The sequence below is a fragment of the Anopheles merus genome, chromosome 2R, assembly GCF_017562075.2.
Source record: "Anopheles merus strain MAF chromosome 2R, AmerM5.1, whole genome shotgun sequence".
In the NCBI taxonomy this organism is placed as follows: Eukaryota; Metazoa; Arthropoda; class Insecta; order Diptera; family Culicidae; genus Anopheles; species Anopheles merus.
This window is the reverse complement of record NC_054082.1, coordinates 4641057-4653336: the sequence shown is the minus strand read 5'-3', so window position 1 is coordinate 4653336 and position 12280 is coordinate 4641057. Positions and strand designations below refer to the sequence as shown.

At 45.6% G+C, this 12280-nt stretch overlaps 1 protein-coding gene across 7 annotated transcripts in view; it reads right to left on the bottom strand.

Moving 5' to 3' along the window:
- LOC121590450 (heterogeneous nuclear ribonucleoprotein R) overlaps positions 1-12280 on the bottom strand; it is a 54259-nt gene that overhangs the window by 25390 nt on the left and 16589 nt on the right. For 3 of the 7 annotated variants that reach the window (XM_041910160.1, XM_041910162.1, XM_041910163.1), the window contains 5 exons: positions 6024-6145; positions 5744-5937; positions 5541-5668; positions 5189-5430; positions 1591-1726 (listed from right to left, as the gene is read on the bottom strand). In XM_041910160.1, the coding sequence (XP_041766094.1) occupies positions 1591-1726; positions 5189-5430; positions 5541-5668; positions 5744-5937; positions 6024-6143 (820 nt within the window). In that variant the 5' untranslated portion in view covers positions 6144-6145. Of the gene's footprint in view, positions 1-1590; positions 1727-5188; positions 5431-5540; positions 5669-5743; positions 5938-6023; positions 6146-11679; positions 12178-12280 lie in introns of those variants that run through there. The other 4 variants (XM_041910159.1, XM_041910157.1, XM_041910164.1 and 1 more) reach the window with 3 other exon arrangements.

The following is a 12280-nucleotide window of genomic DNA, read 5'->3' as shown; positions in this document are numbered from 1 at the left end:
AACAAAACAAAATGGAATGGCTATGGAATGGTTTTTTTTTTATGGAATGGAAAGGATAGAGCTTTTAGCTGATGGTATTCTGCTGTCGATAGTATGATGGAGAGTAATGAGATGAGTGTAGGACGTAAATGTAAAAGCAATGCAATGCGAGATAGTAGTAGTAGTTGATACAGAACGCGCACACCACAGTTGGCAAATTACTGTCTTGTGGTTCGAGCTTGGCGACACTTTAAGTTGGTGTATACATCCTCTTTGGTTGCTTTATTTTTGTATTTGTTTTTTTAAATATAATGACTGGAGATGTGTGTTCACAAAGATACGCCATTAAAACGAGAGCGAATCGAAACACCAGATGAGCAGAATGAAAGCATAAAATACAGTCCATGAGCGAGAAACAACGATAACTGTTGTTAGAACACAATTGTTCATTGTTACACACAGATATGTTACGTAAAACAAGAAGAAACAGTGCATAAATAATCATACAATCGTTAAAACGAAATGACACAAAACACATAAAAATTGCGTTTAAAAAAATAAATGCTTTGTTGCAGTTGTAAATGCGACATGAAGGCAAGATGGATGCTTGACTGTGAACATTAATTACAAATTAGTGGTGGTAAATGGTCGATGAATGATGTGTTGTGGTACGAGTGAGGCGAATAGGATGACCATATGCTGCAGCGGATTAGAAACATATCGGCGATGAACAAAGTAACACAAAACACTGTACGCACTACCACTGTTGTGTGTGGGTGTAAGAGACTTCTTGCGAAGATACAAACAAAACCATTGGGCACTGGAGATGAGAATTTTAAGCTACGTTGAAGAAGGTCGCTTTGGTCGATTGCCGATCGTAAACCGTGTGGAGATTCACTTTAACCCTTTTGAGCATGAAAGTTCTCAAGAAAAGCTGTTGGCTAGTAGAAGTGGTTGAAGTTGTTGGATGGAAAGAATCGATTATGATGTGTAGATTGAATACAGTTGGCAAATGCAAAAGCTTGCAAGAAACCAAAACTAAGCATGTTTGACTGATTGAATGTGGCCTTAGAATGGAAAAGCTCACGATGTTATTTGCAATCCGATCGTGATAGAAGCCAGCGATTTTAATAACTCTTCAAAAACGGTCACTCGTAAGAGATCCGCTTGCGGTAGAATATATTCAACTGTATTGTATACTGTTTTTTGCGTGATCGGTTGTTCTCAAAATATTTTTGTGCTTGAAATTTCCGATACCATATATGCCCCGGTGGCATCACAATTGTCGTCGTATGGTATAGGTCGTAACTGCTGAAAATAAGCATTCGCATAAGACTTGAACGCGCGAGGCAATTCTTTACTATGTCGGAACCGGGCCCGTCACTGTAAACGGTAGTCATCGTTTCCGATTTTTATAGCAAAATAATAATCCGAAAACATAGTAAAGAAAAAGTGTATAAAATGTAATAAAAACTCAACATTAAAAAACAAAACGGAGGAAACGAAGATAAAATATAAAACAAAGTAAAAGGTGTTTAGTACAAGTAAAGAAGTGAAGAATAAAGAATGAAAAAAAAACAAAGAAATAAGATAATTTTGAGCATGATTTACCTGTTAGTTTACCAAATTCATCTAAAATCTCTTCTTTTCCTTTAGATTTAGGTATGTTGCCTACAAAGAGGCGCAGATTCGGCACGCTTACATTTATTTTCAAACAATTGCCGGGCTTTATTTCATAATTATTGAGCTGTGGGGTAACAGATATGAAAAAAATAATGTGGTGAACAAAAAAGATGTAACAATTTTGACCGAATTGGTGTGCCCGGACGGATCCGGCATCGGACGGACGAGACCAATCAGGAGGCGTTGGGAGGTGTGGAGAAACTGTAGTCAGGGCAATAATATTGAGGAAGGGAGTTGGATGGGGAATAAATTTTGAACTGATTGCATAGGATGGAAGGAAAAATGATAACCTAAGTGTGTCTAATCGCTTGTGTACAGAGAAACGTAGTGGAAAGCAATTAGAGAGACGACGCGTCTATGATAATATACACATTCCTAAAGCGTAACTAAAACAATCAATTATCGGTTGTGTTTTATCAGTTCATAGATAGAAGAGAAAGTAAACGTTAACAAAAAGACCGCCTAGGGGGAACTAGAAACAACTTTTTCAAACAATACTTACAGTAGTAAGAGGAAATTCGGAAACAATTAATGATCATGCTTGAGTGAAATAGATAGAACATTCAATAATCCCAATAATCTAAAGAATTACTTTACACAATATTTCTAATTTTGCGAGGAGATATCTAACATTACACTGCTCCGTACCAAAGCGAGTAGATGTTTTTGCATTGTATATCATTTATAAAAAAAACTTGTACGAAATATTAAGCTGTGTGTTGATGTTTGAATGTTAACGATCACATTTTTCTTCTGCTTCTGCATCGATAGACAACCATCTGGTAACACCATGGCACACGAAAACAGACAGGAAAGCAACGGATAATGTAGCTGCAGAAGCGGTGCAATCAACTGCACCCGGTCCAGAAAAATGCAGCTGTATCCATCCAAATAAAAGCATTTATAGCCCCCGGCGCAGGTAAAAATGGCTCCCGGCAAATAAACAAAAAAGAAAATACAAAAGAACGGTACAAAAACCGATCAGCAATCATTTGCAATTCTTAATGGCCCCAAAACGGAAAAAAGGAGGCAAAATTGCAACACTGCAGCATAAATGACAGTGGCAACAACAGCAGCAGCAGGCAGTGCACGGCAGTGACCCCGGCAGCTGTTCAGCGGGCCCGAGCCAAAGGTTAGGAGAAAGTTAGCGATCGTATGCAACCTTTCTCCTCGGAGGGTTCAGAGAACTGTTGCCACCGGAACCGATTACTAACGTATGGGGTTGCTGTGTCCACCAACCCCATACAGACACACCCCAGCACACACACACACACGCGCGATAGCTCCGTTACTTTTGCGTCTTCATCGGAAGTGCATGTGCATTTTAGAACAAAGGGGTGGGAGAAAGAGGAAAGGGGTTTTTTTGGACACGCGCACATTTCCTTTCCTGGGCCACAACGATGGCTTGCCCAGGCCTTGAAACACAGAAACGAAGGCAGTGGGGGTTATATGCAGCATGACTGAACCGAAGCGTGTGTGTGTATATGTGACGAAGACGGGGAAAGGGAGAAATGAAGGACGTTTTTGGATACCGTTATTTCATCAGCACCAGAGCACGCCCTCAAGAACGGGAAAGGATGCGGAAATCGTATTTGTTTCGGCTTGAATAGGTAGCGTCGTGGTAGCAGCAGCTGATAGTGCCAGCGGTGTTGGTGTGTGATCGATATCTTCCGGTTGACGCGTGGATCGGTGTGCGTAAAAAAAAGGGATTGCTCGTGCCCGATCCGGTTGGCATTAAAACATATCCTGTGCGACGTGTTGCTATGGGATTAATCATATTTTTGGACCATCCTTTTCGTGCCGTCCTCCTGTTCCCCATATCTCGAGGCGTGTGCGATGCACGTGCGCCTCACTAAAAGCGGAAGACCGATACGTGGAGGCGAGTCGATGAAAGTGTGCTACATTGATCGATGATCAACCGCGCCATGTTGCGGAGGGGAGTGTCGGATGCGTTTTTGCTTCTTAAAAGAGTGTTTTCGGTTGCGCAAGAAACGTGACAAACGACGGATCGGCCAGGTGCCATATGCAATTCAAATGCAACAGGATACAGATGGTGCGGCTCCATAGCTCATCTCCACACGCAACGGTAAAGAAGCGCAGTCTGCGGAGAAAGCAGCACGTGCTAGAAGGGATACACCAACAAACAAGACAACTAACGGTATAGTACCGTTACCGAGATGCAAGGTTAGAAGGTCGTAAACGTCGTCCAAAATATAACAACGATATGCAAAAGTTAAACGATAGTATTGGAGTTTAAAGGAAAGTAAACGATCGAGTGAAGGTAAACATACTAATACTATCAATTGCGGTGTACGGAAACATTGGGACGGATTTGTCACAAGAACCATCAAATATTTAGCCGATGAGAACCTTTCCTGTTCAATGAAGCTCAGTTAATCACCTCCGTTCGGTTATGATTTGGTTTGAGGGGCCGCTCAAAAAGATTCGTTTGACTTTTGTTCCAATCAGATTCCAATTTTTTTATTCAGCAGTGCCAAATGTTGGAGCAGGGTGTATGTGTGCTATATATGTTTGGTTTAATTGTGTGAAGCCGTAACACAAACAAAGGAAGGAGAGAGATAACCCACTGTAATGCTTTTTTTCTCTACCAGTAAAAAACGACATACATTTAGATAACTATGAATAAATAAATACCAATCACCTCTACTCAACACCATCATTGTAAAACAGAAGTCCACCATTGCATAATGTTATAGGGGATATTTTTTGCTTTTGTCGCTAGCTTTTTTTTGTTTGCATCATTTGTTGCATCAATTTAAAGCATCAATTAACCGGATGGGTGAAAATTTTGCGCTGGCCAAACATTGGTTGCAAAACAAAAGAACGATGTTTGTTGTGTTTGGTGGTTATTTGCAGTTAAAACTATATAAAACGAACTACATACTCTTATCTTTCGATAGATATTAGTAAGGTACGCCGCCGGGTGGGGAATTGAGGGAGCGAGAGAGAGAGGTTTGTATCTTTTTTGTGTGCAAAATTATATTTACTGTAACTACATGGCTGGAAGGTAGGAACATACTACAAAAAAAGGAGCAGGAGGAGGGAAATATAAGGAAAAGGACAATAAACATAACGCGAAAAATGGCATCAAGGAGTGAGTTTGAAGGACAGGCGACAGTTGGTAGGAACATAACTTAAAATGAAGCTTGTAGTTGTGTGCTCAACAAAAACTAAAACAATACAGGCGTACTACAACATAACGAACTAAAAGGATAAATAGTATTTACCAAACGGCACAGGGGGCGAGCTAATAGGGTTGAGCAGGGAATATGGGATAAACAAACAAGAAGAGTCTTGAAGAGGAGCGAACAGATGTGGTTGTATAGAGGGAGTTAATGGGGGAGTTGGTGGTGTGGTAAGGTTGTAATAATCAGACATGTAAAACTTGAACCACACTGTACGCCCGAGTGAGGGGAGCTCGGCCACAAACGGCCGGGCGGTCTCCGCCGCCGGGGGAGCCGGCGATGGGTCGTCGGAAATCGGAAAACGCAACAAAACAACTTACCTCCCGTACGGCGTTCGAGGCCGCATCCCGTGAGGTGAAGGTAACGAAGGCGTAGCCCCGGTTGGTGCCGGTCATCGGGTCCATCATTAGCCGGAGGTCCCAGATCTTGCCACACTTCTCGAACAGCGGGATCAGCTCGTCCTCGTACATATCTTTTGGTATTTTGCCACAGAACACCTCGCAACCGTTGCCGGGCGTGTTGCCCGTCCAGTTTGGCGGTGGCCCACCGTACTTGCGCTGTCCTGTCGGGTGCGGAAAACGGAGAAAGGGAAGAAAGGGAGAAGCAATCGAAAAGTGTTAGCGTGCTTGGTAAGAGAACGCACCAGTACTACCCGTACACTCTCCAACATACCTGTGGTGACGTCCAATGTGTAGCCTGTTCGTTCGAGAATTGCTTTAATTTTCTCCTCGTCGGGCCCCTTCGCTTGTACTGTGACTGCAGGTGCCGGCTGTCCTTGTTGCGTGGCCCGCACTTTTTGTCTGCGAGAGCGAACGGTTATGCGTTAACAATCTGTGCAAAATATGCTCAGATGGAGAGCTGTGACGCTTAGTTACCTGTACGTTTTCATGACACCGCAGAGGAACGCCGATTTGTTCGACACATGTTCGAGGTTTGAGTCTAGGAACTGGTCCAGTACGTCCAAGGCACCTTCTACATGGAATTCCTTCAGCGCATCCAACGCCCGCTCATCTAGTTCCGAGTGGGCCAGCTTGCCCGTTTTGTAGATGTCGTCCAACCGGCCGGCAACCTGTAGGGATGAAAGTAAGAGCATATGGAATGAAGACTTGAACCCAGAGGAACAATGCCGGAAAGCACCGCTGGGCCACTACTCACCATCTTATGTAGTCCATATTCCAGCAGCTTTGAGTAGTCCTGCGTTCGTTCGCCATCGCCACCCTCGCCTGATTTTTGATTTGCCATCTCTTCTACAACCTCACCATTACCTTCGGCCATTTCTGTGAAGCAAAGTAAAAGAGAAAATAGTTAAACTTTGTTTAAAACCGAGCGGTTTAAAATAAAAGGAAGCAATGTTTAGTTTTCAGAATTTCCTATGTAAATCAGCGGATCATGAAACATGACTCTATCGACTCATCGCCTTTGTTGCATCGAGTCGATATCTATGCACCATCCCGAACACTTAGGTCTAGAGAAACTCTACGTCGCTCAACCCCGTTCCAGTGCTGGTCGGTCTGACCCTATGTTCCGCATGTCGGCTGTTTCAACACTGTCTCGGATTGCTTCGACTTCGATATCTCAGTGCTTCAAGGAATCTCCGTTTTGCCGTTGAATTGCGATGTAAATTTCTATGTATTTTTTTTTTTCTCAATCACATTAGGCCATACGGCCCGTTGAAGATTAAATAATAATAATAATAATAATTTAGGATAGCGTCAACACCATCAAGTTCAGTTCGTAGGAAGAACCCGAAAAAGCATCTGATGATCACTGACAGCGAGAGTAGAGCAAGCCGCGGCGCGCAAGAGAGCGACCGTGTGTCGAGCGCGAGAGTGACCACCGGGCGAGCGTAAACCCAACACGCGGCACGCATCATGCGTACACTGCCGGCGCGCTCTCTCGATACGCAACCCGCGGTCCGCGGCTATTTCTCTATTCTCGCGGTGCGAACGACCATCTGCAAGTGCTTTTCTTTCTCCACGCACATTCGCATGGCGGTGGATCTTTTTTGCAAACTCTATGCGACGCACCCCTACACACCGCTCTCCCCTACTCAACACAAAGAGTTGGACGGTGTGTGTGTGTGTTTAAAAATTGCGATACACCGTCGCGCACGCTCGCGCACCCGCTCGCTCTCTTGCGTTTGTGTACGCGTACACGCACCCGGCTTTGCGCGAGGAGATGCTGTGCTCGCGCGGTATCGTGCAGTTGCGTGTAGCTCTAGCGTATCGATTGTGCGTGTCTAGCGAGAGAGCGACAGAGAGAGAGAGAAAGGGGCCGTTGCGTTCGCGACGGTCCCATGCGGTGTGTGCGTAGGCAAAAATTCGCGCGTCTCGCCTCGCAAAGTAGGTCAACGGTGACGCGTACCGCGTGCGCAACGCATTTGATGGTAGTGGTAGACAAGCGGATGCGTGCTATAGATTAGCACGCGGTGGCCTAGATCAAGCCTGACAGTGAGAGCGAGAAAGAGAGATAAGTGCGATGGTGCGTTGTGCTGTGGCGTTTCTTTTTTTTGCGCATGCGGTTTTTTTTTTGGCGAAAAGATGATTGTGTGCGTTGCGTGTTTTTTTGTGTGTGATTTTCGCATCGCCGTTTTTTTTCAATTCCCGTTTCGTACAGTGAGACTCTTTTGCAAGTGTGCGAGACGGGTACGCACGCATCTCGTTTCGACCGGGGTGCGTTTCGCGATTCGCACACGCATGCTTTTACTATCTGCTGTGTGTGTTGTGTGTGTCGAGAGGCCGGTGCTGTTGTGTGTGAGTGCGTGCGCCAAATAATCATATTTCGGCACAGGCGGCCCCGAAAACGAGGCCAAGGTCTCTGGGTTAGGTTTGATTGAAATATAGGGGGGAGAAGAGACGGTGCCAAAGTAATCTAGTCGCGCACTGACGATGAAGTGGTGGTCGTTGCCGGTTGCGTTCGGTTGAGGTTTTGCGAACTCAGTCCGCAAACAACGTAGCGACGGATTGACCTTCGCCTCTACTTTTCGCATCGTTTTCTTGCGTTTGCTCTAATGTGTGTAGAGTTTGCAGGCAGTCTTGAAGCCAGAGTGTGAACACCGTGCGCGGTTTGAAAGTGAAAACAGTGTCTGTGTCAGTGCGTTACGCACGATCACAGTGTATCGCATGGTGTTGAGCTGTTTAGTTTGGAAAAGGAGGTTTGTGCCGTTGCCGAATGTGAACCATAGCATTTAGGGTGGATTTTTCTGGGCAAAGTGCTGTTTTTGGTAACTTAAAGGAGTGTTAAAACATTGGTTTTGAACAAACGTTGCCATTAATTCTTCAATCAACAGCTTCAAGGTTATTAACACATAAGTCAACACAGTGTGTGCCAGTGTGATTGAAGGCTTTGTGCGATTATCAGTTTTGTCATCATACTTGATACTGATAACTTCCTTTGAATTGCAAATTATCCAAAATTGGTGATAACTGAGTGGTACTTTGTGTTGGTGTTAAAATAAATTACGAATAATTTTAACAAAAAAGCGATGTTTCTTCCCTGACGCAACATGGGGGCAGCAGTGGGAAGTTCCGTGAGTGCCGCTTCCTACCAAATGTGCTCTGTTTGAGTGCGTACACGTTCAACAATTTGAGTGGCAGGAGTGAGAGCACGATAGATTTTTTGCACACCACCACACACTCACACACGTACAAGTGAAACCAACCCCCAACGGGGCAGTGTGCTCGTTTGCGAAAAACTTGCGCAACGGGCTATTTCCAACCCTGCTTCCTTCCCGGTAGAACTCATGCGTCGTGCATGGCGGTGTATGTGTATGTGTGCTGGTGCCTTAGAATGTGGCTTAAGGGGAGCAAGCGACGAACCATCGTTTTATCGTCGTTGGATTAATTTGCACAAAATTAGTTGAATGAAAAGTTGGATTTAGTTTTTCTACAAATTGCGCTAAAACACTGAGTTGCACATTTTACTGGCTGTAGCTGTTTCTAAGCCTGCTCGTGAGTGTCCGTTTGATATGTTTGGTGATGATGATGCTCGCCCGCCCCAAAATTGGCTTAGTGTTGGTTCAACTCACACGCACACATACAATCAACAGTACTTCTAACACATCGAAACCAGACCACACGGGCCAAGAGGCAAGAGAGTATGGTGTTTTTAAGCAACATTTTAGCAAATTACTGATCAAATCTTCCCAACGACAATCACATCTTTTGCTCCACCGTAACTTAAGTGTTGCAGATGGGTATTTTACGCACTTCAAGAGTATCGCGCATTTTGCACAGCTCGGCTTAAATGAAACACTGTTGCGGCGTGCGTTTTCAACCACCAGACACAACCACCACGATTGCAAGAGTGTACCACAGGCATACCAAAAGAAGGTTGTGGCAGTGGGGTGGCAGTATTAGATGATGGTACACAGAAGCACAACCACACTCAGTCATTTTGCGCACATATATCATCAAACTGGGGGTGTTGTAGTACAAAACGGCTAACTACGCACACACACATATATTTAGGCAGACACCCACACAGAGACACGACGATACGGATGAAAAGAGAGGTCAAAAAACTTAAGTCTAATGACCTTCAGATACGCTGTTTTCTTTGATTATTGGTCATCGGGGGTGACGGCGATGGTGTGGTGTTTTAAAATGCTTCAAATATGTGTTGGCTCCTGTTGAGCATCCTTTTTTTGTTTGTTTTTCATTAGCACCTTGTTGCACCGCAGAAACGGACGCGGTTCCGCCGCCTGTCAAACGTAAGGGTTGTCTCCTCTATGAATCTACACTGCCCCAAAACACTGCCCTGTCACGAACACAATGGGTAGCATACAACATTCACTATCCTGCTTGAAAACGGTACTTTTGTCGACTAATGGGAAACGTTTTGTGTAATGTCATACTGAAACTGAGGTATCTCTTCACACTACCCAGGGGCTGGTGATTGAATATCGCACTACTGTCCCTACAGCACCAAGTACCCCGCCGATCGCACGGATATTGGGTTTGGAAAGCACGATTTAACTGTACAAATCTGCCAGCAAAGTGCGCAGGGGCACAACCAGGTTCTATCCTCACTACACGTAGCGCCCGCCCGTCACCGTCTGGCAGCGAGTTGGGCGAGATCGGCTGTCCCTATAACGCGAGCGTGCACACACTATCTCCCCTGCCCTGGGGCCCACCACCATCGCCATCTCCCCCTTTCGATTACTAACCCGCCGCACTGTGAGTGAAGCGATGACGGTGTTTCCTCGTGTAGCCCTTTTTCGATTTTTTTATTTACCAAAAAAAAAGGGCCCGTGCTTCACTGTTCACACACTTCTCACTTCTACATGGAATGGGGTTTTGGAATGGGACCCACCCACACACAAATTCGCAAACTCTGCTACGCGATGCAAACCTGAGATCAATATGAATTACATTTATCAGATAACACAACCCGCACACGGCAAAAGTGTGACGATAATGGCGATACTGCACAAAATTTCTTCCAAAAAAAGGGGCGAAAGGAAGGGAGAGATGGAGTTGTGCTTGCAAAGCTGATTTGCTCAAACAAAAGATTGAACGTTTGATGTCGCGATCACAGTACACCGAATACACCAGCAGGAAGGCACAGCAACAACAAAAAAAAACCTTAATGTGTCGCCCTTACTTCATCCCGTCTTCACTGCTTCTAACCGGGCTGAGGAAATGGATTTGATTCACCGTGGTAGCGAGAAGGCACACACCTTCACTCCCGTTTGGATCCTCTTTTCCTCTAACCACCAATCACGCACGCTCTCTCTTTCTCTTTATCTCTCTCTCTTGCTCTGTCCTTTGTTCCACCAGTGCTATATCGCGCGAGCGCGCTACACCCGGCCCATCGTAAGAAAGCCAGCGGCAGCGCAAAGTAAGAAAATCGCAAAGAAATTCGCGCATCGCGAGAGCGGGTTCAGCGTATTCCACCCGAATTAGGGGGAAGAAAAGCAAGCGGAAGAAACCGAACCAACCCCCTTTCTGCCCCAAACGGGAGATTCGCGAAAATTTTTGCGAACTAATTATCTTTCGCGAACGACGACGCGCGCGTGGCCAACAACCTAGCCCCGCGCGCGTCTCCGTGCCCCCGAACCGCCACTGCTCCTACATTGCTATTGATGGATTGTGTGTGTATGTGTGTATGAGAGAGTGTTTCAATGTTTCCCCCCAAACTGTTGATGGTGTTTGTAATGGCGTGCTTTGTGTTTTTTTTTGTGTGTGCGTCGATTGAAGTTGCTTCATTAGATTATTGGCATCCCTTTCACACCGAAGGGTGGGAGATGGCGAGCGAAAAACACACATGCTCGCGATGGGGAGATCTTAACCGAGGGACGATGCAACGAGAAACAACGCGCCCGCGGAACGCGAAAAAGATCCTCAATTCTAACGCACACACACGCACAGCGCTGAAACTTTGCAGTGTGTGTGTATGTGTGTTTCGAAGGTTATTCACCTTCTGGACGCCCGATTCTGTGACGCAACGCGAACACGGTGGACCGTTTTCCGCTGGCGCTCTCTCGCACTGTGTTTTACCATTCCCTCGCTGTGGCTGTCCCGCTCTAGCTAACAAGAAGAAAAAAAACCGTGAGCCCATGGTGGGATCAAAAAAAATGATGGCCTACACTTTGTTCTACTTGTTGGGTGGGAGTTGCGGAAGGGGGGGGGGATGCTTAAACTAACTGTTCTTTAAAACTGAATTTGGTCACACAAGCGATCAAAGGCCACAAGAACTAACACAGTAACCTATGGAGACGATAAAACGCCACTTTGTTACATCACATGCAGCAAAGTAGCAAAGTCAGAATCTCCGCTTCTGTGCTGGGATACCGGTGAATTAATCTTACTAGATTTTCGCAGCCTATCCAATCGCTTTTTCATGGTCACAATGTGTGCTTGGATGCCAGTATCTGTCGCCTCTCCTTCCTTCGCACTCGTCTTCAATCGCGCTCCTTTCGCTCGCTAAAATGTCGCTCGATTTACTCCGTTCCTCTTGCTTCAAATCTCTTCGGTACACAATTTTTTGCACAAAACACAAAACCTAACGTGCCCTCTCTTCGTTTTACTAAAATCGCTTTTCGTTTTTTTTTTTGCTTCACGTCTTGACTTCACGCGCCCTGCTTGCAGATCGAAATGCTTCAAGCTCTGTCCATCCAGCCTGTGTTTTCCTCTCTTTTCTGCTCACACGCTGCAAAGTTACTTCATCGGAAACAATGAAGCTGCACCGGAGCAGCAGCAGCGGCAGGGCAGGTCCGGAGATGAAGAAGACAATCGCGAAAAAGATTTGGAACCGATGCTGTACCGTACTCGTCACTTGACTGCACTGAAATTTACTGGTCGGCTGTACGGCTGGACGCAATGTTTACTGCGTGTGTGTGGCTGAAACCGTCTCCGTGAAACCCGGCGAGCCTCGTTGCCATGGAGACGCAAGGCAGAGCTGTCAACTGA